Genomic DNA, 21,404 nt, shown 5'->3' with positions numbered 1-21,404 from the left:
TCCCATCAGTACACAGTGTAATAGGGTCTATAGACTGCAGTGTAAACCCCCATCAGTACACAGTGTAATAGGGTCTGTAGACTGCAGTGTAAACACCCATCAGTACACAGTGTAATAGGATCTATAGACTGCAGTGTAAACACCCATCAGTACACAGTGTAATAGGGTCTATAGACTGCAGTGTAAACACCCATCAGTACACAGTGTAATAGGATCTATAGACTGCAGTGTAAACCCCCATCAGTACACAGTGTAATAGGGTCTGTAGACTGCAGTGTAAACACCCATCAGTACACAGTGTAATAGGATCTATAGACTGCAGTGTAAACACCCATCAGTACACAGTGTAATAGGGTCTATAGACTGCAGTGTAAACCCCCATCAGTACACAGTGTAATAGGGTCTATAGACTGCAGTGTAAACACCCATCAGTGCACAGTGTAATAGGGTCTATAGACTGCAGTGTAAACACCCATCAGTACACACTGTAATAGGGTCTATAGACTGCAGTGTAAACACCCATCAGTACACAGTGTAATAGGGTCTATAGACTGCAGTGTGAACCCCCATCAGTACACAGTGTAATAGGGTCTATAGACTGCAGTGTAAACCCCCATCAGTACACAGTGTAATAGGGTCTATAGACTGCAGTGTGAACCCCCATCAGTACACAGTGTAATAGGGTCTATAGACTGCAGTGTAAACACCCATCAGTACACAGTGTAATAGGGTCTATAGACTGCAGTGTAAACCCCCATCAGTACACAGTGTAATAGGGTCTATAGACTGCAGTGTAAACCCCCATCAGTACACAATGTAATAGGGTCTATAGACTGCAGTGTAAACACCCATCAGTGCACACTGTAATAGGGTCTATAGACTGCAGTGTAAACACCCATCAGTACACAGTGTAATAGGGTCTATAGACTGCAGTGTAAACACCCATCAGTACACAGTGTAATAGGGTCTATAGACTGCAGTGTAAACCCCCATCAGTACACAATGTAATAGGGTCTATAGACTGCAGTGTAAACACCCATCAGTGCACACTGTAATAGGGTCTATAGACTGCAGTGTAAACACCCATCAGTGCACACTGTAATAGGGTCTATAGACTGCAGTGTAAACACCCATCAGTGCACAGTGTAATAGGGTCTATAGACTGCAGTGTAAACACCCATCAGTGCACAGTGTAATAGGGTCTATAGACTGCAGTGTAAACACCCATCAGTGCACACTAATCGGGTCGATGTGAGAGAATGTCCTCTTTTTTTTCCCACGGAAAGATTCAATTGCAGCCTCTGTTCAGTCAATCGCTGCTCATTGAACGAATCTCTCAGTCGGCAGCTAACCTGGCCGCTTGCTAAACAGAGGCAATGATAGCCCTGACATATTGGTCCTCTCGTACGCTCCTAAGCGTTTTAATTGATTCGCAACCCAGAGGTTTCCAGATTGATGTGGTGTAACAATTGCTTGTTGTGTCTCTCTCTCTCGTTGCCTCTTAATGTGCCCGGGGATCGCTGCGTTGGCTGCGTAATTGTTTTAAGATCGAGTGCTGTCCTCGGAGAGTTTTTGGAGTCCTTTAGCGCAGCGCGCGGGAAAGCCTGTCGATTTTTATGGTTGCTGTGGGAAAAAGCAATCGACACGCACTAATTGTATTGCCAATTCTCTGAGCTGAGGGAAACGCAGAGAGACAGGGGGATCAATACGTAAAGATCAGGGGGCCCATCAGCAACTCAACGCTCCTAACAGCTCAATTTGGCCTCCGCCACCAGGCAGCAAGCTCGGCTCCTGACTTTAGCAGACGCAGGCGCAGTCCAGTTCACTCAGCGGCGGTGAGGTCTGCCCACGGCAGTCTCGCCAACGACGCTGTGCTGGGATGTGCTGGGCTGCAGGCTTTCGTCCAGATGGAGCAGTGCCTGGCTGGGCTGGGTTTTTTTCTAAAGAAAACAGTGCGTTGCTGGACTGGACGACATGTTTTGTCCTTTTAAAACAGGCTGGACTTTGCTGTGCTGTGCTGGGCTTTTTCTAAAAGCAGCGGTGTGCTGGACTGGGCTCTGCTAGGCTATGCTGTGTTGTGTTGGACTGTGCTGTGCTGTGCTGGACTGGACTGTGTTGGACTGTGCTGTGCTGTGTTGGACTGGACTGTGCTGTGCTGGACTGTGCTGTGCTGGACTGTGTTGGACTGGACTGTGTTGGACTGGACTGTGCTGGACTGGACTGTGTTGGACTGTGCTGTGTTGGACTGTGCTGTGCTGTGTTGGACTGTGCTGTGCTGGACTGTGCTGTGCTGTGCTGGACTGTGCTGTGTTGGACTGTGCTGTGTTGGACTGTGCTGTGCTGTGTTGGACTGTGCTGTGCTGCGTTGGACTGTGCTGTGCTGCGTTGGACTGTGCTGTGCTGGACTGTGCTGTGCTGTGCTGGACTGGACTGTGCTGCGTTGGACTGTGCTGTGCTGCGTTGGACTGTGCTGTGCTGCGTTGGACTGTGCTGTGCTGCGTTGGACTGTGCTGTGCTGGACTGTGCTGTGCTGGACTGTGCTGTGCTGCGTTGGACTGTGCTGTGCTAGGCTGGACTGTGCTGTGCTGCGTTGGACTGTGCTGTGCTGGACTGGGCTGTGCTGCGCTGGACTGGGCTGTGCTGCGCTGGACTGGGCTGTGCTGCGCTGGACTGGGCTGTGCTGCGCTGGACTGGGCTGTGCTGCGCTGGACTGGGCTGTGCTGCGCTGGACTGGGCTGTGCTGCGCTGGACTGGGCTGTGCTGCGCTGGACTGGGCTGTGCTGCGCTGGACTGGGCTGTGCTGCGCTGGACTGGGCTGTGCTGCGCTGGACTGGGCTGTGCTGCGCTGGACTGGGCTGTGCTGCGCTGGACTGGGCTGTGCTGCGCTGGACTGGGCTGTGCTGCGCTGGACTGGGCTGTGCTGCGCTGGACTGGGCTGTGCTGCGCTGGACTGGGCTGTGCTGCGCTGGACTGGGCTGTGCTGCGCTGGACTGTGCTGTGCTGCGCTGGACTGTGCTGTGCTGCGTTGGACTGTGCTGTGCTGCGTTGGACTGTGCTGTGCTAGGCTGGACTGTGCTGTGCTAGGCTGGACTGTGCTGTGCTGTGCTGTGCTAGGATGGACTGTATTGTGTTGTGTTGGACTGTGCTGTACTCGGCTGGACTGTACTGTGCTGTGTTGGACTGTGCTGTGCTGTGTTGGACTGTGCTGTACTAGGCTGGACTGTACTGTGTTGTGTTGGACTGTGCTGTGTTGGACTGTGCTGTACTAGGCTGGACTGTGCTGTGCTGTGTTGGACTGTGCTGTACTAGGCTGGACTGTACTGTGTTGTGTTGGACTGTGCTGTGTTGGACTGTGCTGTACTAGGCTGGACTGTACTGTGCTGCGTTGGACTGTGCTGTGCTGCATTGGACTGTGCTGTGCTGCATTGGACTGTGCTGTGCTAGGCTGGACTGTGCTGTGCTGTGCTGGACTGTGCTGTGCTGTGCTGGACTGTGCTGTGCTGTGCTGGACTGTGCTGTGCTGTGCTGTGTTGGACTGGACTGTGCGGTGTTGGACTGTGCTGTAATAGGGTGGACTGTACTGTGTTGTGTTGGACTGTGCTGTACTCGGCTGGACTGTGCTGTGCTGTGCTGTGCCTTCCCCAGGAGCGCTCAATGCTGACACTGTCAGAGTGATGTAGAGGGAGCTCTACACTGCACCTTACATGTGCTGTGCCTAGCCCAGGAGCGCTCGATGCTGACACTGGGTATAAAGTAGACTCACTTTATTCAGGGTGAGCAATGCTCGGTCACTCAGCCAGTTTCAACGTCCATCCTTTTCTTACAAAGTCCTGCTTCTATCTCACAGTGAGATCTAAAGACGAGACCACCGGAACGACACAATCGGGATTTGCTCCAAAACCGCGAGCGAGGGAGGGGCCCGGGGACACCAGAGAAACAGGTAAGGCCCACTTATCCTTCCAGTTAAAGTTTCCACGAAGGGTCCCCTCTCCGGCCAGGAATCGGTGCCACTCCCTGTTGAAGGATTTACAGGGAGTCAGCACTCACCACGTGAGCAGACGTCTTGTCCCAACGGTCGACTGTCCTCTGGGAAGAGAAGAATCGTCCGACCTATCCCACAGCCCTCTCGTAATCTGTACCCCCCCTCCCTCGACGTTCCCCACCCTGGGCTTCCCCCATCTATCAAACTGAAATAATCCATCAGTAGGAGTGATTGAAGAAAGTGAGCAGGGGAGGGAGACAGAAAGAAAGGAAGGAAGGAGGAAGAAATGAAAGAAAGAAAGAAAGAGAGAAGGAAAGAAAGAAAGGAGGGAGGATATAAAGAGAGAGAGAAAGAAAGGAAGAAGTAAAGAAAGAAAGAGAAGGAAAGAAAGAAGGAAAGAAAGAAGGAAAGAGAGAAAGAAGAAAGGAGGAAAGAAAGAAGGAAAGAGAGAAAGAAAGAAAGGAGGAAGTAAAGAAAGAAAGGGAGAAAGAAAGAAAGGAGGAAAGAAAGAAGGAAAGAGAGAAAGAAAGAAAGGAGGAAGTAAAGAAAGAAAGAAGGAAAGAAAGAAGGAAAGAGAGAAAGAAAGAAAGGAGGAAGTAAAGAAAGAAAGGGAGAAAGAAAGGAGGAAAGAAAGAAGGAAAGAGAGAAAGAAAGAAAGGAGGAAAGAAAGAAAGGAAGGAGGAAGTAAAGAGTGAAAGGAGAAAGTAAAGAGAGAAAAAGAGAAAGAAAGAAAGGAAGGAGGAAGTAAAGAAAGAAGAAGGGAGAAAGAAAGAAGAAAGGAAGGAGGAAGTAAAGAGTGAAAGGAGAAAGTAAAGAGAGAAAAAGAGAAAGAAAGAAAGGAAGGAGGAAGTAAAGAAAGAAAGGGAGAAAGAAAGAAAGGAGGAAAGAAAGAAGGAAAGAGAGAAAGAAAGAAAGAGGAAAGAAAGAAAGGAAGGAGGAAGTAAAGAGTGAAAGGAGAAAGTAAAGAGAGAAAAAGAGAAAGAAAGAAAGAAAGGAGGAAGTAAAGAAAGAAAGGGAGAGAAAGAAAGAAAGGAAGGAGGAAGTAAAGAGTGAAAGGAGAAAGTAAAGAGAGAGAAAAGAGAAAGAAAGAAAGGAAGGAGGAAGTAAAGAGAGAAAGGAGGAAGTAAAGAGAGATATGAGGAAGAAAGAAGGAAAGAGAGAAGAAAGAAAGGAGGAAGTAAAGAAAGAAGAAGGAAAGAGAGAAAGAAAGGAGGAAAGAGTGAAGAAAGGAGGAGAAAGAAGGAAAGAGAGAAAGAAAGGAGGAAGAGGAGAAAGAAAGGAGGAAGAGAGAATGAGAAGGAGGAAGAAGAGGAAGAGAGAAGAAAGGAGGAAAGAGAGAAAGAAAGGAGGAAAGAAAGAAGGAAAGAGAGAAAGAAAGGAGGAAAGAGAGAAAGAAAGGAGGAAAGAGAGAAAGAAAGGAGGAAAGAAGAGGAAGAAGAGTAGTGTAGTTTTGAGGTAGATAAGTGTTTGATAAGAAGGAAGAGAGAAAGAAGGAAGAGAGAAAGAAGAAAGGAGGAAGAAAGAAGGAAAGAGAGAAAGAAGGGAAAGAGAGAAAGAAAGAAAGGAGTGAAGAAGAAGGAAGAGAGAAGAAAGGAGGAGTAAAGAAAGAAGGAAAGAGAGAAAGAAAGAAGGAAGAGAGAAAGAAGGAGGAGTAAAGAAAGAAGGAAAGAGAGAAAGAAAGAAGAGAGAATGAAAGAAGGAAGAGAGGAAAGAAAGAAAGGAGGAAAGAAAGAAGGAAAGAGAGAAAGAATGAAAGGAGGAAAGAAGAAGGAAAGAGAGAAGAAAGGAGAAGAAGAAGGAAGAGAGAAGAAAGAAGAAGGAGGAAGTAAAGAAGAAGGAAAGAGAGAAAGAAGGAGGAAGAAAGAAGAAGAGAGAAAGAAAGAATGGAGGAAGTAAGAGAGAGAGAGTGTAGAGATTTAGGTGAAAGTTTGAGTTTGTAAGAAGTTGAGAAGAAAGGAGTAGAAGGAAGAGAGAGAACAACAAACTCATTATCAGTGCAATTTTATCCAGGACGTCCCAAAGCATTTTACGCAATGAATACTTTTTGAAGTGTAGTCACTGTTGTAATGTAGGAAACACAGCAGCCGATTTGCGCAGAACCCCCCTGCTCTTCTTCCAATAGTTCGGAGATGACGGGCCCTCGGTTTAACGTCTCATCCCGAAAGACGGCACCTCCAACAGTGCGGCGCTCCCTCAGCACCGACCCTCCGACAGGGCGGCGCTCCCTCGGCACCGACCCTCCGACAGGGCGGCGCTCCCTCAGCACCGACCCTCCGACAGTGCCGGCGCTCCCTCAGCACCGACCCTCCGACAGTGCGGCGCTCCCTCAGCACCGACCCTCCGACAGTGCGGCGCTCCCTCAGCACCGACCCTCCGACAGGGCGGCGCTCCCTCAGCAGCACGACCCTCCGACAGTGCGGCGCTCCCTCAGCACCGACCCTCCGACAGGGCGGCGCTCCCTCAGTACCGACCCCTCCGACAGTGCGGCGCTCCCTCAGTAGTACTGACCCTCCGACAGTGCGGCGCTCCCTTCAGTACCGACCCTCCGACAGTGCGGCGCTCCCTCAGTACCGACCCTCCGACAGCGCGGCGCTCCCTCAGCACCCCACGACCCTCGACAGTGCGGCGCTCCCTCAGTACCGACCCTCGCGACAGTGCGGCGCTCCCTCAGTACCGACCCTCCGACAGTGCGGCGCTCCCTCAGTACCGACCCTCCGACAGTGCGGCGCTCCCTCAGTACCGACCTACCCACCACAGCGCGGCGCTCCCCTCAGCACCGACCCTCCGACAGCTGCGGCGCTCCCTCAGTTACTGGGCGACCGGGGAATGTCGGCCCTGGATTACGGGGGCTCGAGTCTCTGGAGTGGGGGCTCGAACCCATGACCTTCTGTCTCAGAGACGAGAGTGCTCCGTGCTGAGCCAAGGAAGGAGGAGACGGTGAGGAGACGGTGGGTGGGACATCGCGAGGGGATATCTAACGTCTGTTAATGTCTGTTTATATTTGCAGCGGTGAGTGATGGTGACCACGGCAGCGCAGCACCCAGCGACAGCAAGGGCGAGCAGTCAGCAGCGGTAAGGCCGACAGCTGCGTCTGCCGTAAAGGACCAGGCAGTGGGTGTGTGGGGAGCAGGGCGATCAACCGTGGGGGGACTCCCGAACACTTCCCCGGGGGGAGGAACAGGCTGCAGGCCGTGGACACCCCGCAAGACCTGTGCCTCTCTGTGTCTGTCTCCATCCTCCTTCACTGGGGATGAAAGAAAGAAAGAAAGAAAGAAAGAAAGAGGAAGATGTGAAATGCAAATTCTTTCTTTCTCGTCTTCTTTTAATTTTTCCTTCCTATCTTCCATTCTTCCATCCTTTCTTCCTTATTTCCTTTCTTCATTTCTTCCTTCCTTCAATTCTTCCTTCCTTTCTACTTTTCTTCCTTCAATTCTTTCTCCCTTCAATCCTCCCTCTCTCAATCCTCCCTCCCTCTCTCCCTTCAATCCTCCCTCCCTCTCTTCAATCCTCCCTCCCTCTCTCCAATCCTCCCTCCCTCTCTCCAATCCTCCCTCCCTCCCTTCCTTCAATCCTCCCTCCCTCCCTTCAATCCTCCCTCCCTCCCTCCCTTCAATCCTCCCTCCCTCTCTTCAATCCTCCCTCCCTCTCTCCCTTCAATCCTCCCTCCCTCTCTTCAATCCTCCCTCCCTCTCTTCAATCCTCCCTCCCTCTCTCCCTTCAATCCTCCCTCCCTCTCTCCAATCCTCCCTCCCTCCCTCCAATCCTCCCTCCCTCCCTTCAATCCTCCCTCCCCTCCCTCCCTTCAATCCTCCCTCCCTCCCTCCCTTCAATCCTCCCTCCCTCTCTTCCTTCAATCCTCCCTCCCTCTCTTCCTTCAATCCTCCCTCCCTCTCTTCCTTCAATCCTCCCTCCCTCCAATCCTCCCTCCCTCCCTCCCTTCAATCCTCCCTCCCTCCCTCCCTTCAATCCTCCCTCCCTCTCTTCAATCCTCCCTCCCTCCCTTCAATCCTCCCTCCCTCCCTTCAATCCTCCCTCCCTCCCTTCAATCCTCCCCCTCCCTTCAATCCTCCCTCCCTCCCTTCAATCCTCCCTCCCTCCCTTCAATCCTCCCTCCCTCCCTTCAATCCTCCCTCCCTCCCTCCCAGGAATCGCGGTCGCTAATTTCTGCACAGCGACGTCCCATGTACAGCAATGCGATAAACGACCAGATCACCTGTTTTAACGATGCAGGTCGAGGGATAAGTATTCAGCCCGTCGAGCCTGCTCCGCCGTTCAATCGGATCAGGAATTCACGGCCTGAAAGGGCGGTGGAAGCAGATTCAACAGTAACTTTCAAAAGGGAATTGGAGAAATACTTGAAGGGGGGGGGGGGGGGGGGGGAGTGGGACTAATTGGATAGCTCTTTCAAAGAGCCGGCATGGGGACGATGGGCTGAACGGCCTCCTTCTGTGCTGAGAGATTCTACGGCCGATCCGTACCTCGACTCCATTCACTCCACCTTTGTCCCGTAATCCCTCGGCGTGCTTCTTTCGCCTCTGGGAAGCAGAGGCCTGTTCAACGGGAAGTAATGACCAGCACCTTCTGGGTGCGGGGGAGCGTGGCCCCCGGGATGGGGCCGGTCAGTGGACTGTCCCTTTAATTGCGGTTCGATCAAAAATGGTCCAATTTTAAAGGGGGTGCAGGAACAGAGAGACCCGGGGGGTGTGTGTACACAAATCTCTGAAGGTGGCAGGACAAGTGGAGAAGGCTGTTAAAAAAGCATCTGGGATCCTGGGCTTTATTAATAGAGGCACAGAGTACAAAAGCAAGGGAGTTATGCTAAACCCTTTATAAAACACTGGTTAGGGTCCCAGCTGGAGTATTGGGTCCAGTTCTGGGCACCGCACTGTAGGAAGGATGTCAAGGCCTTAGAGAGGGTGCAGAGGAGATTTACTAGAATGGTACCAGGGATGAGGGACTTCAGTGATGTGGAGAGACTGGAGAAACTGGGATTGTTCTCCTCAGAGCAGAGAAGGTTAAGGGGAGATTTGATCGAGGGGTTCAAAATCAGGAAGGGTTTTGAGAGAGTCAATAAGGAGAGACTGTTTCCAGGGGGCAGGAGGGTCGGTGACCAGAGGACACGGATTTAAGGCGATCGGGGAAAGAGCCAGAGGGGGAGATGAGGAAACATTTTTTTACGCAGCGAGTTGTGATGATCTGGAATTCACTGCCTGAAAGGGCGGTGGGAGCAGATTCAATAATAACTTTCAAAAGGGGAATATTTGAAGGGAAAAAATTTGCAGGGTTACAGGGGAAAAGCGCAGGGGGGGAGAGCGGGACTAATTGGACAGCTCTTTCAAAGAGCCGGCACAGGCCCGATGGGCCGAGTGGCCTCCTCCTGCGCTGCACGATCCTATGATTTGTCTCTCTCTCTCTCTCTCCCTGCAGCACCACCAATTCCACGTGGCGGTACGGCACCCCGAGGCGCCCAGGCTGCGGTGCCCGCTGTGCCAGGACGCGTTGTGCGGCCGGACCGGGCTGCGTTTCCACCTCGCGCACGTGCATAGCGTGGTGTCGGACTGCGTGGAGCGACTGTTGGCCGTGGTGAGTCCGTCCGGCCTGTCGGAGGAGCCGTTTCACGGGACGCCCCGAATCGCTTCACGGCCCAGGGGAGAAGCTTTCCCTTTGAAGCGTAGTCACTGTCGTGATGTGGGGAATGGCGGCAGCCAATTTGCGCACAGCAAGATCCCACAATCAGCTAATGTGATAAATGACCAGGTCATCTGTTTTAGTGATGTTTGTTTGAGGGATAAATATTGGCCCCAGGATACCCCGGGGAGAACTCCCCCCTGCTCTTCTTCCAATAGTGGGCCGTGGGATCTTTTACATCCCACCCGAGAGGGGCAGACGGGGCCCTCGGTTTAACGTCTCATCCCGAAAGACGGCACCTCCGACAGTGCGGCGCTCCCTCAGTACCGACCCTCCGACAGTGCGGCGCTCCCTCGGTACCGACCCTCCGACAGTGCGGCGCTCCCTCGGTACCGACCCTCCGACAGTGCGGCGCTCCCTCTGTACCGACCCTCCGACAGTGCGGCGCTCCCTCGGTACCGACCCTCCGACAGTGCGGCGCTCCCTCGCCACCGACCCTCCGACAGTGCGGCGCTCCCTCGGCACCGACCCTCCGACAGTGCGGCGCTCCCTCGGTACCGACCCCTCCGACAGCGCGGCGCTCCCTCGTTACCGACCCTCCGACAGCACGGCGCTCCCTCAGTACCGACCCTCAGACAGTGCGGCGCTCCCTCAGTACCGACCCTCCGACAGCGTGGCGCTCTCTCGGTACCGACCCTCAGACAGTGCGGCGCTCCCTCAGTACCGAACCTTCGACAGCGCGGCGCTCCCTCGTTACCGACCCTCCGACAGCGCGGCGCTCCCTCAGTACCGACCCTCCGACAGCGCGGCGCTCCCTCGGTACCGACCCTCCGACAGTGCGGCGCTCCCTCAGTACCGACCCTCCGACAGCGCGGCGCTCCCTCGGTACCGACCCCTCCGACAGCGCGGCGCTCCCTCAGTACCGACCTTCCGACACTCCCTCAGTACTGACCCTCTGACACTGCGGCGCTCCCTCAGTACTGACCCTCCGACACTCCCTCAGCACTGACCCTCGGACAGTGCGGCGCTCCCTCGGTTACTGGGCAACCGGGGAGTGTCGGCCCTGGATTACGGGGCTCGAGTCTCTGGAGTGAGTGTGTGGAGGGCTGTGTTTCCTATATTACGACAGTGACTACTGTGAGGGGCTTCGAGACGGAATGAGGGTGTGAAAGACGCGGAATAAATATTATCTTCCATTTTCATTGTAACTGCCTTCTCTCTGTGCAATCTTCCTTTCCCGGGGGGAAACACTGTCCAAATGAAATTTAATTTAAGGTGAGAGGGCAGCGTATACTGTGGATGGGGCGAGGCGGGGCGGCGGGGGGGGAGAAAGAGGTGTGGCTGGGTGGGCATCTCCACACTGACGGGGGTCTCGATCCTTCCGCGGGCGGCTCTCCCCACTGTTGGGGGTCTCAAACCTTCCGAGCGAGGGTTTCCCCACTGATGGGGGTCTTTGTGCGGCTAGGTGAGATTCTCCCCACTGATGGGTGGCCTGGTGCGGCGAGGAGAGAGTCTGCCCACTGATGGGGGTCTCGGTCCTTCCGAGCGAGGGTCTGCCCACCGATGCGGGTCTCGGTCCTTCCGATCTAGGGTCTCCTCACTGATGGGGGGGGCTTGGTGCGGCAAGGTGAGATTCTCCTCACTGCTACGGGGCCTGGTGCGGCAAGGAGAGAGCCTCCCCACTGATGGGGGTCTCGGTCTTTCCGAGCAAGGATCTCCTCACTGATGGGGGTCTCGGTCTGACCAAACAACGGACTCCCCACTGATGGGGGGTGCTTGGTGCGGCAAGGTTAGAGTCTGCCCACCGATGGGAGTCTGTGTGCTGCTGGACAAGGGGCTGGAGTGGGCGGGAGGGGGGGCGGCTCGGTCCTTCTGAGCGAGCGTCTCCTCTCCGACGGGGAGGGGCGGACGGTCAGCACAGCGGCGGGAGGGGACGGAGATGAGGGAGCGAATGAGAACGGGCTCGTCTAAACTCCCCCACCCCCCCAATTCCAGGCCTCCGTGGTTGACGTCTCGATCTGTGACGGTCCTGCCTCGCTCCTCGCTTCCAGGGAGACGCCGTGCGACCTGCCGAATCCGGCTCCCGCTCCCAACGTCCCGCCTGAAAGCAAGCAAACCGCAGGTAAGGTACGAGCTGAGGGAGGGGGTCCGGTATGGGGGGGAGGGGGTTTGAGGCCGCGCTGTGGGAGGGTCGGTACTGAGGGAGCGCCGCGCTGTCGGAGGGTCGGTACTGAGGGAGCGCCGCACCGTCGGAGGGGTCGGTACTGAGGGAGCGTCGGTACTGAGGGAGCGCCGCACTGTCGGAGGGTCGGTACTGAGGGAGCGCCGCACCGTCGGAGGGGTCGGTACTGAGGGAGCGTCGGTACTGAGGGAGCGCCGCACTGTCGGAGGGTTGGTACTGAGGGAGCGCCGCACCGTCGGAGGGGTCGGTACTGAGGGAGCGCCGCACCGTCGGAGGGTCGGTACTGAGGGAGCGCCGCACTGTCAGAGGGTCGGTACTGAGGGAGCGCCGCACTGTCGGAGGGTCGGTACTGAGGGAGCGCCGCACTGTCGGAGGGTCGGTACTGAGGGAGCGCCGCACTGTCGGAGGGTCGGTACTGAGGGAGCGCCGCACTGTCGGAGGGTCGGTACTGAGGGAGCGCCGCACTGTCGGAGGGTCGGTACTGAGGGAGCGCCGCACTGTCGGAGGGTCGGTACTGAGGGAGCGCCGCACTGTCGGAGGGTCGGTACTGAGGAAGCGCCGCACTGTCGGAGGGTCGGTACTGAGGGAGCGCCGCACTGTCGGAGGGTCGGTGCTGAGGGAGCGCCGCACTGTCGGAGGGTCGGTACTGAGGGAGCGCCGCACTGTCGGAGGGTCGGTGCTGAGGGAGCCGTACATAAATTCTTTCACCAGCGAGTCTGGTTCCACATTCAGAGCACGATTTCATCAAATTGCACTCTCCCGTCAAACACTCCCAGGGCAGGTACAGGGTTAGATACAGAGTAAAGCTCCCTCTACACTGTCCCATCAAACACTCCCAGGGTCAGGTACAGGGTTAGATACAGAGTAAAGCTCCCTCTACACTGTCCCGTCAAACACTCCCAGGGCAGGTACAGGGTTAGATACAGAGTAAAGCTCCCTCTACACTGTCCCGTCAAACAATCCCAGGGCAGGTACAGGGTTAGATACAGAGTAAAGCTCCCTCTAAACTGTCCCATCAAACACTCCCAGGGCAGGTACAGGGTTAGATACAGAGTAAAGCTCCCTCTACACTGTCCCATCAAACACTCCCAGGGTCAGGTACAGGGTTAGATACAGAGTAAAGCTCCCTCTACACTGTCCCGTCAAACACTCCCAGGGCAGGTACAGGGTTAGATACAGAGTAAAGCTCCCTCTACACCGTCCCATCAAACACTCCCAGGGTCAGGTACAGGGTTAGATACAGAGTAAAGCTCCCTCTACACTGTCCCATCAAACACTCCCAGCGTCAGGTACAGGGTTAGATACAGAGTAAAGCTCCCTCTACACTGTCCCATCAAACACTCCCAGGGTCAGGTACAGGGTTAGATACAGAGTAAAGCTCCCTCTACACTGTCCCATCAAACACTCCCAGGGCAGGTACAGGGTTAGATACAGAGTAAAGCTCCCTCTACACTGTCCCGTCAAACACTCCCAGGGCAGGTACAGGGTTAGATACAGAGTAAAGCTCCCTCTACACAGTCCCATCAAACACTCCCAGGGCAGGTACAGGGTTAGATACAGAGTAAAGCTCCCTCTACACTGTCCCATCAAACACTCCCAGCGTCAGGTACAGGGTTAGATACAGAGTAAAGCTCCCTCTACACTGTCCCATCAAACACTCCCAGGGTCAGGTACAGGGTTAGATACAGAGTAAAGCTCCCTCCACACTGTCCCATTAAACACTCCCAGGGCAGGTACAGGGTTAGATACAGAGTAAAGCTCCCTCTACACTGTCCCGTCAAACACTCCCAGGGCAGGTACAGGGTTAGATACAGAGTAAAGCTCCCTCTACACAGTCCCATCAAACACTCCCAGGGCAGGTACAGGGTTAGATACAGAGTAAAGCTCCCTCTACACTGTCCCATCAAACACTCTCAGGGCAGGTACAGGGTTAGATACAGAGTAAAGCTCCCTCTAAACTGTCCCATCAAACACTCCCAGGGCAGGTACAGGGTTAGATACAGAGTAAAGCTCCCTCCACACTGTCCCATCAAACACTCCCAGGGCAGGTCCAGGGTTAGATACAGAGTAAAGCTCCCTCTACACTGTCCCGTCAAACACTCCCAGGGCAGGTACAGGGTTAGATACAGAGGAAAGCTCCCTCTACACTGTCCCATCAAACACTCCCAGGGCAGGTACAGGGTTAGATACAGAGTAAAGCTCCCTCTACACTGTCCCATCAAACACTCCCAGGGCAGGTACAGGGTTAGATACAGAGTAAAGCTCCCTCTACACTGTCCCATCAAACACTCCCAGGGCAGGTACAGGGTTAGATACAGAGTAAAGCTCCCTCTACACTGTCCCATCAAACACTCCTAGGGCAGGTACAGGGTTAGATACAGAGTAAAGCTCCCTCGACACTGTCCCATCAAACACTCCCAGGGCAGGTACAGGGTTACATACAGAGTAAAGCTCCCTCTACACTGTCCCGTCAAACACTCCCAGGGCAGGTACAGCACGGGTTAGATACAGAGTAAAGCTCCCTCTACACTGTCCCATCAAACACTCCCAGGGTCAGGTACAGGGTTAGATACAGAGTAAAGCTCCCTCTACACTGTCCCATCAAACACTCCCAGGGCAGGTAGAGGGTTAGTTACAGAGTAAAGCTCCCTCTACACTGTCCCATCAAACACTCCCAGGGCAGGTACAGCACGGGTGAGATACAGAGTAAAGCTCCCTCTACACTGTCCCATCAAACACTCCCAGGGCAGGTAGAGGGTTAGTTACAGAGTAAAGCTCCCTCTACACTGTCCCATCAAACACTCCCAGGGCAGGTACAGCACGGGTGAGATACAGAGTAAAGCTCCCTCTACACTGTCCCATCAAACACTCCCAGGGCAGGTACAGCACGGGTTAGATACAGAGTAAAGCTCCCTCTACACCGTCCCATCAAACACTCCCAGGTCTAGCCTGATTGAACTTTTTAATTCTGTCCTTTCTCAGGGCCGAGCTCTGCCATTGGGATGAAGGCGCCTGAACAGCCCGAACGGAAGGAGCGAGCCAGCCCCTCGAGCCGGGGCGGGGTCTGCAGGGACCACCTCCAGACATCGGGGACCCCCCCTCGGGGCCACTTCGGCCGAGCCCAGGGCGAGCCGGCCCCCAGCGCCGACGGCGGGGAGACGGAGCAGGGCCCCTGCGACCAGCGCGGCCCGGAGACGGGCGGCGGCGGCGGCGACTCGGCGAGGGAGCGAGCCGGAGTCCCCTCGCTCCTGCAGCCCATCGCCCGGCCGGGACCCTCGCTCCCGCCCGATCCCGAGGAGCAGGAGGAGGGGGAGGAGGAAGGGGAGGAAGAGCCGCCGGGGGAGAAGACGACCGACCCAGAGCCCAGGCTGCAGGCCCCTCCGGTCAGGAAAGGCCCCAACTTCCTGATGGACAAATTCCTGGATCCTTTGCGCCCGTACAAGTGCGCCGTCTGCAAGGAGTCCTTCACCCAAAAGAACATCCTGCTCGTGCACTACAATTCCGTCTCCCATCTCCACAAGATGAGGAAGGCCTCCCAGGATCCAGCCCTGCCGCCCCCGGGGGAGATCCCAGGCTCCGTGACCGGTGTGGCTGACAAGCCCTTCAGGTGCGCCACCTGCAAAGTATCGTACAACCAGAGCTCGACACTGGAGATCCACATGCGTTCCGTCCTGCACCAGACTCGCTCCAGGGCGGCCAAGTTGGAAGCGGCCGGGGACGAGGGCCAGCGTGCCAACCCTCCCCTCGAACCCCCCGAGGCCTCCTTCCTGCCCTTCGCCCCTCCTCCCGCCCACCTCTCGCCCTCCCTCCACCCGCCGGCCTCCTTCCTCCAGGCCCCCCTCTTCGGCCCGGCCATCCTGCCCCCTCCTTTGCCCCTGGCCCCCGAGGCCCTGATCCAGTTCCAACGCCCCCAGCCCCAGCAGCAGCTCCTCCTGCCCTTCTGCCTGCCCGAGTTCCAGCTGGGCCCCGAGGTGGGGGGGCTCTTCCCCGTCTCGGGGGTGATGCTGGGCGGGATGCGCTTGCCCCTGCCCCCGCCCCCGCCTCCCCTGGCCCCCTGGCCCCAGCCCGCGCTCCAGGCCCAACCCCACGGCCAGCGGCAGGCCCCGGCGGAGGCGGGGAGGGCCGGCGAGAGGCGGGAGGCCGAGGGGGAGGCTCCCCTCCCTCCTCCTCCTCCTCCTCCTCCCCGGGTCCCCGCCGACGTCTCGCGGAACGCCGCTCGCGCCCTGCTGGAGAACTTTGGTTTCGAGCTGGTCATCCAGTACAACGAGGGCAGGCAATGCGCCCAGTCCAGGGCTGGCCGGGCCGGGCCGGGCAGCGTCAGCGGCCCCAGCGGCAAGCTCCAGTGCTCCGGCTGCTGCAAACTCTTCTCCAACACGCTGATCCTCAAGAGCCACGAGGAGCAGGTCCACGGCCGACTCTTCCCCTCCGACGAGCTGGACCGCTACGCCAAACGGTTCAGGGAGAGCTACGACAGCTTGTACCCGGCCCCTCCGCCCAACCCACCCCCCGGCAGCGAGAGCCCGCGCTCCTCCCAGGAGCCCAACGGGCGTGCCGGCCGAGAGCGGGCGGAGGAGGAGGAGGAGGGGGAGGGGGAGGCCCCCGGTGCCAATTACGCTGGCTTCCAGCTTGGCGCCCTGCGAGCCCTCTTGGACGGCAGCCCTCGCCCGGCGTACGGGGAGGAGGAGGAGGAGGAGGAGGGGGGCGAGGACCGAGGGAAAGTCCGCCCGACATCTGTGGCGTCGGGGGAAGAGGAGGCAAGCCCTCGGCCCCCCTCCCTCCTCCCCTCGCCCGCACCCGAGACGGACGCAGCCCCCGGGGAGCCCCGGACGCTCGGCCCGCCCTCCCCCCAGTCGCCCGCGGAGCCGGAGGAGGAGGAGGAGAGCCCGGACGAGCCGCGGCCCCAGTCCTCCCCAGCCCCTCCTCGGTGTTCGCCGCCGCCGCCGCCCCCCGCCGTCCCGGACTTCCTGGTCCCCGCCCGGGGGGACTACCCCTGCGACCAGTGCAGGCTGACCTTCCCCACTTCGGAGCTCCTCAAGGAGCACCAGAGGCTCCACTACCTGGCCCTCCGCGGGCAGCTGCTGCCGCGGCCCCGACCCCCCAGCCGCCTGGCCCCCTTCGAGCCCGGCAGCCCCCAGCCGGGGGGGGCCCTCAAGAGGAAGCTGGAGGCCGAGAGGCCGGCGGCGGTCGGGGTGCAGGAGCAGGCTCCCGGCCCAGGGGCGGGGAGGGGGTTGGAGGAGAAGGAGGAGGAGGAGGAGGAGGAGGAGCAGCTGCAGCCGCCCAGGGACAAACGGTTGAGGACCACCATCCTGCCCGAGCAATTGGAAATCCTGTACCAGCGCTACATCCAGGATTCCAACCCCACCCGGAAAGTGTTGGATCGCGTCTCCCAGGAGGTGGGGCTGAAGAAGAGGGTGGTCCAGGTCTGGTTCCAGAACACCCGCGCCCGGGAGCGCAAGGGCCAGTTCCGCTTTGTGGGGCCGCAGCCCCCGACCGGGGGCCCCCAGTTCCCCTTCGGCAGGTGCCCCGCCCCTCCTCCCCCGCCCCAGGCCGAGGCGCAGCTCCACCCGGGCCCCCGGTTCCCGCCGCCGCGGCTGCCCGAGACCGAGTCGCTGGCGCTGGAGGAGTGGCGCAGGGACCTGGAGTGCCAGGCCGGCATGCTGTTCGGACCCCGCTTCCTGGGCGGGGCGGCGGGGGGAGGAGGAGGAAGAGGAGGAGGAGGAGGAGGGGAGAGCCCGCCTGCCGACTTCTCCTCCTCCTCCTCCTCCTCCTCCTCCTCCCCTGCCCCTCCGCCACTGACCGACGAGGGGGGCAGGTCGGACGGAGAGGCCTCGGACCCTGCGGCGGCGGAGGGCCCCGCCCGCCCGGGCGAGGGCTCCAGCCCCGCGGGGGGCCCGGGGTCGTCGTCCCCGCCGGCGTCCGGCGGCTGCCCGGCCTCCCCCCTCCCCGCCCCCGCAAGGCCGGCCGAGCCGGAGGAGCGGCACGGCCCGAGGCGTTACCGCACGCAGATGTCCAGCCTGCAGCTCAAAGTGATGAAATCCTGCTTCCAGGACTACAGGACTCCCACCATGCTGGAGTGCCAGTTGCTGGGCGACGACATCGGCCTGCCCAAGAGGGTGGTCCAGGTTTGGTTCCAGAACGCCAGGGCCAAGGAGAAGAAGTTTAAGCAGCATGGCGCCAAGCCCTCCGGCACGCCCAAATCCGGCTGCGCCCTGTGCGGCATCAAGTACGGCGCCTACCTGGCCGTGCGCAACCACGTGTTCTCGCTGCCCCACATCGCCAAGATGAAGGAACTGGTGCGCGGCCAACTCCGCCACGAGAAGAAGTACTTCGGCCCGGCGTCGGCCCGGCAGCAGAAGACGGCGGTGGAGGAGGAGGAGGAGGAGGAAGAAGGGGAGGAGGAAGGGGAGGAGGAGGAGGAGGAGGAGGAGGAAGGGGAGGGGGTCAGGGGGGCCGTGCCGGCCCGGAGCTCCCACCCGCTGACCGTCCACCGCCCGCTCAACGAGCCGCCTCCCTTCGGCGGCCTGGCCTTCCCCGGGCTCCCCCCCGGGCTCTCTCCGGTCCTGCTGCCCGGCTCAGGAGCTCCAGCCGGCTTCACCGCTCTGACCGCAGGTGAGTGACCCTTAATTTGGGCAACTAAAGAAACCAGATTGGAGGAGGGGGTGGGGGGTGGTCGGGGGAGGCTGAGATCTAGGCTTTGGGCCTGGAAAAAGGCAGCTGGGATTTTGGCCTTGGTTTTGGGATTTTGGTTTTAGGGTCTTGGTTTTGGGATTTTGTTTAGGGATTTTGGCTTTTAAGGGTTTTGGTTTTGGGATTTTGTTTAGGGATTTTGGTTTTTAAGGGTTTTGGTTTTGGGATTTTGTTTAGGGATTTTGGTTTTTAAGGGTTTTGGTTTTGGGATTTTGTTTAGGGATTTTGGTTTTTAAGGGTTTTGGTTTTGGGATTTTGTTTAGGGATTTTGGTTTTTAAGGGTTTTGGTTTTGGGATATTGTTTAGGGATTTTGGTTTTTAAGGGTTTTGGTTTTGGGATTTTGTTTAGGGATTTTGGTTTTTCAGGGTTTTGGTTTTGGGATTTTGTTTAGGGATTTTGGTTTTTAAGGGTTTTGGTTTTGGGATTTTGTTTAGGGATTTTGGTTTTTTTAAGGGTTTTGGCTTTGGGATTTTGTTTAGGGATTTTGGTTTTAGGGTCTTGGTTTTGGGATTTTGGTCTTGGCTTTGAGAATTCGATCTAGATTTTTTTTAAAGAGTATTGTGTCCAACTCTGGGCACCACACTTTAGGAAGGATGTCAAGGCCTTGGAGAGGGTGCGGAGGAGATTTACAAGAATGGGACCAGGGATGAGGGACTTCAGTGATGTGGAGAGACTGGAGAAGCTGGGGTTGTTCTCCTCAGAGCAGAGAAGGTCGAGGGGAGATTTGATCGAGGTGCTCAAAATCATGAGGGGATTTGATAGCGTGGATGGGGAGAGACCGTTTCCAGTGGCAGAAGGGCCGGCAACCGGAGCACACATTGGCACAAATGCCAGGGGGGGGGGGGGGAAGATGAGGAGAATTTACTTTACGCAGCGAGTTGTGACGATCTGGAATTCGCTGCCTGAAAGGGCGGTGGAAGCAGATTCAATAATAACTTTCAAAAGGGGAATTGGAGAAATACTTGAAGGGAAAAAATTACAGGGCTAGGGCAGGGTGGGGGGGGAGAGTGGGACTTACTCCATCGAAACCCCTCGTAATTTTGAATACCTCTATCAAATCTCCTACGCCCCCGTTCGGTCTTAGGAACAGAAGGAGGCCATTCAGCGCGGTGCTCCCTCAGTCTCCTACTTTACAAAAGCAACCACATTTCGAAAAGTAGCCAACTGGCTGTGAAGTGCTCGGGGGACACCCTGAGGCCGTGCAGTCCGGGGAGTGTCGGTCCAGGATTCAGGGCTCAAACCGCTGGTTAGGTCTCAGCTCCCACCGTGTGAATTGCTTCTTTTTTTATTTTCTCTCTCCGCCAGGCTTGACCCCCTCGAACCTCCTCGGCGTCGGACCGCCGGCCGTCCCGCCCGCCCTCTTCCCGGTCCAGGGGGCGGGACCCCTCCCCCAGCAGCCGGCCCCGGAGACGGATGGGAGGGGGAGCTCGGAGGCGGAGGAGCTGGAGGCCGCGGACGGATGCAGTCGGGCGCCCGGCCCGGAGGGACTGCTGGACCCGGGCAAGATGAAGGGGCTGCAGGCCGCGCTGACCGGGGACCCGGCCTCCCTGCTGGGCAGCCAGTTCCTCCCTTACCTGATTCCGGGAGCCTCCTCGCTGCTGGCCCCTCAGCTGCCCGCCACCTACCTGCAGCCCTTGTACGGCGTCAAGAAGAACCTGCTGCCTTTCAATCCGTTGCTATCCCCGACTCTGATGGGCCTGCTGCCCAACGTGCTGCTGCAGCAGGGCTTGCAGGAGGCCCTCCAGCGGCAGCTCAAATCCAGCCTCTCGGTCACCCTCTCCCAGGTCGACCCCCCTTCCAGGGCCCAGACCCCCGAGGAGAAGAAGAAGACAAAGAAGAGGCCGGAGGAGAGGGAGAGGGCGGACCAGGCGAGGGGCGGGGGAGACGAGGAGGTCTCTGCCCCCATCGTGACAGTGGACGTGCGTCACCAGCTGACCTGCAGCCAGTGCCAGCTTCCCTTGGAGGAGGAGGAGGAGGAGGAGGGGGAGGGGGAAGAGGTGGAGCAGCGGGCACCGGGGGACGCCTCCTCCTCCTCCTCCTCCTGCTGCTGCTGCCGCCGCGCTGGGGCCCGTCCTGGAGGGTCCGCCAGCCTGAGAGTCCCCGTCTGCACCTACCACTGCCTGGCCTGCGACGCGCTGATCAACGGCGAGGGAGCCCTGGGTGACCACCTGCGCTCTCCGCCCCACCTCCGCCGGGCTCTCCGCCCGGGACCCAGTCCTGCCAAAGAGCGCGACCGTTTACCTCATCCTCTGAGCCACGACCCTCGAGCGACATCTACCTCGCAGGTTCTCACTCTGAAAAGGAAGTCCGCGTATTAGGAAGCATTGTTCCCCCGACAACCCACCAAAAAAAACACAAGGCGAAACAACGAGAATAAAATCACCTCGGACCTTCGAAAGATCGGGCCACGCACTTCGTCCTAAACTCAAGATAACTTATCCATTTGCTGTGTGTAACACCCCTCCCTCAGTATAAGACTCTCAGTTATAACACACTCTCTGTTACACCCCCCTCCCTCAGTATAAGACTCTCAGTTATAACACTCTCTCTGTTACACACCCCTCCCTCAGTATAAGACTCTCAGTTATAACACTCTCTCTCACACACACCCCTCCCTCAGTATAAGACTCTCAGTAATAACACTCTCTCTCACACACCCCTCCCTCAGTATAAGACTCTCAGTTATAACACTCTCTCTCACACACCCCTCCCTCAGTATAAGACTCTCAGTTTTCACACTCTCTCTCACACCCCCCTCCCTCAGTATAAGACTCTCAGTTATAACACTCTCTCTGTTACACCCCTCCCTCAGTATAAGACTCTCAGTTATAACACTCTCTCACACACCCCTCCCTCAGTATAAGACTCTCAGTTATAACGCTCTCTCTCTCACACACCCCTCCCTCAGTCTAAGACTCTCAGTT

At 57.3% G+C, this 21,404-nt stretch overlaps 1 protein-coding gene across 1 annotated transcript; it reads left to right on the top strand.

The window, feature by feature from the left end:
• Positions 1 to 3,780: 3,780 nt before the first annotated feature.
• Positions 3,781 to 20,798, top strand: LOC137308653 (zinc finger homeobox protein 2-like). The gene is made up of 6 exons (XM_067977249.1): positions 3,781 to 3,940; positions 6,990 to 7,054; positions 9,410 to 9,565; positions 11,606 to 11,732; positions 14,775 to 18,401; positions 19,786 to 20,798. The coding sequence occupies exons 1-6, from the start codon at positions 3,781 to 3,783 to the stop codon at positions 20,796 to 20,798; spliced, it is 5,148 nt and encodes a 1,715-aa protein (XP_067833350.1).
• Positions 20,799 to 21,404: the final 606 nt, after the last annotated feature.

Source organism: Heptranchias perlo, unplaced genomic scaffold (genome assembly GCF_035084215.1).
Source record: "Heptranchias perlo isolate sHepPer1 unplaced genomic scaffold, sHepPer1.hap1 HAP1_SCAFFOLD_1357, whole genome shotgun sequence".
In the NCBI taxonomy this organism is placed as follows: Eukaryota; Metazoa; Chordata; class Chondrichthyes; order Hexanchiformes; family Hexanchidae; genus Heptranchias; species Heptranchias perlo.
This window is presented reverse-complemented; position numbering and strand designations above follow the sequence as displayed.

Bases quoted from the DNA above. Each gene is read 5' to 3' on its own strand.
- LOC137308653 (XM_067977249.1), top strand. From the start codon at position 3,781: ATGCTCGGTCACTCAGCCAGTTTCAACGTCCATCCTTTTCTTACAAAG. The intron at 7,055-9,409 runs GTAAGGCCGACA...CTCTCCCTGCAG, and splicing joins AGGGCGAGCAGTCAGCAGCG to CACCACCAATTCCACGTGGC. The intron at 9,566-11,605 runs GTGAGTCCGTCC...CCCCAATTCCAG, and splicing joins TGGAGCGACTGTTGGCCGTG to GCCTCCGTGGTTGACGTCTC.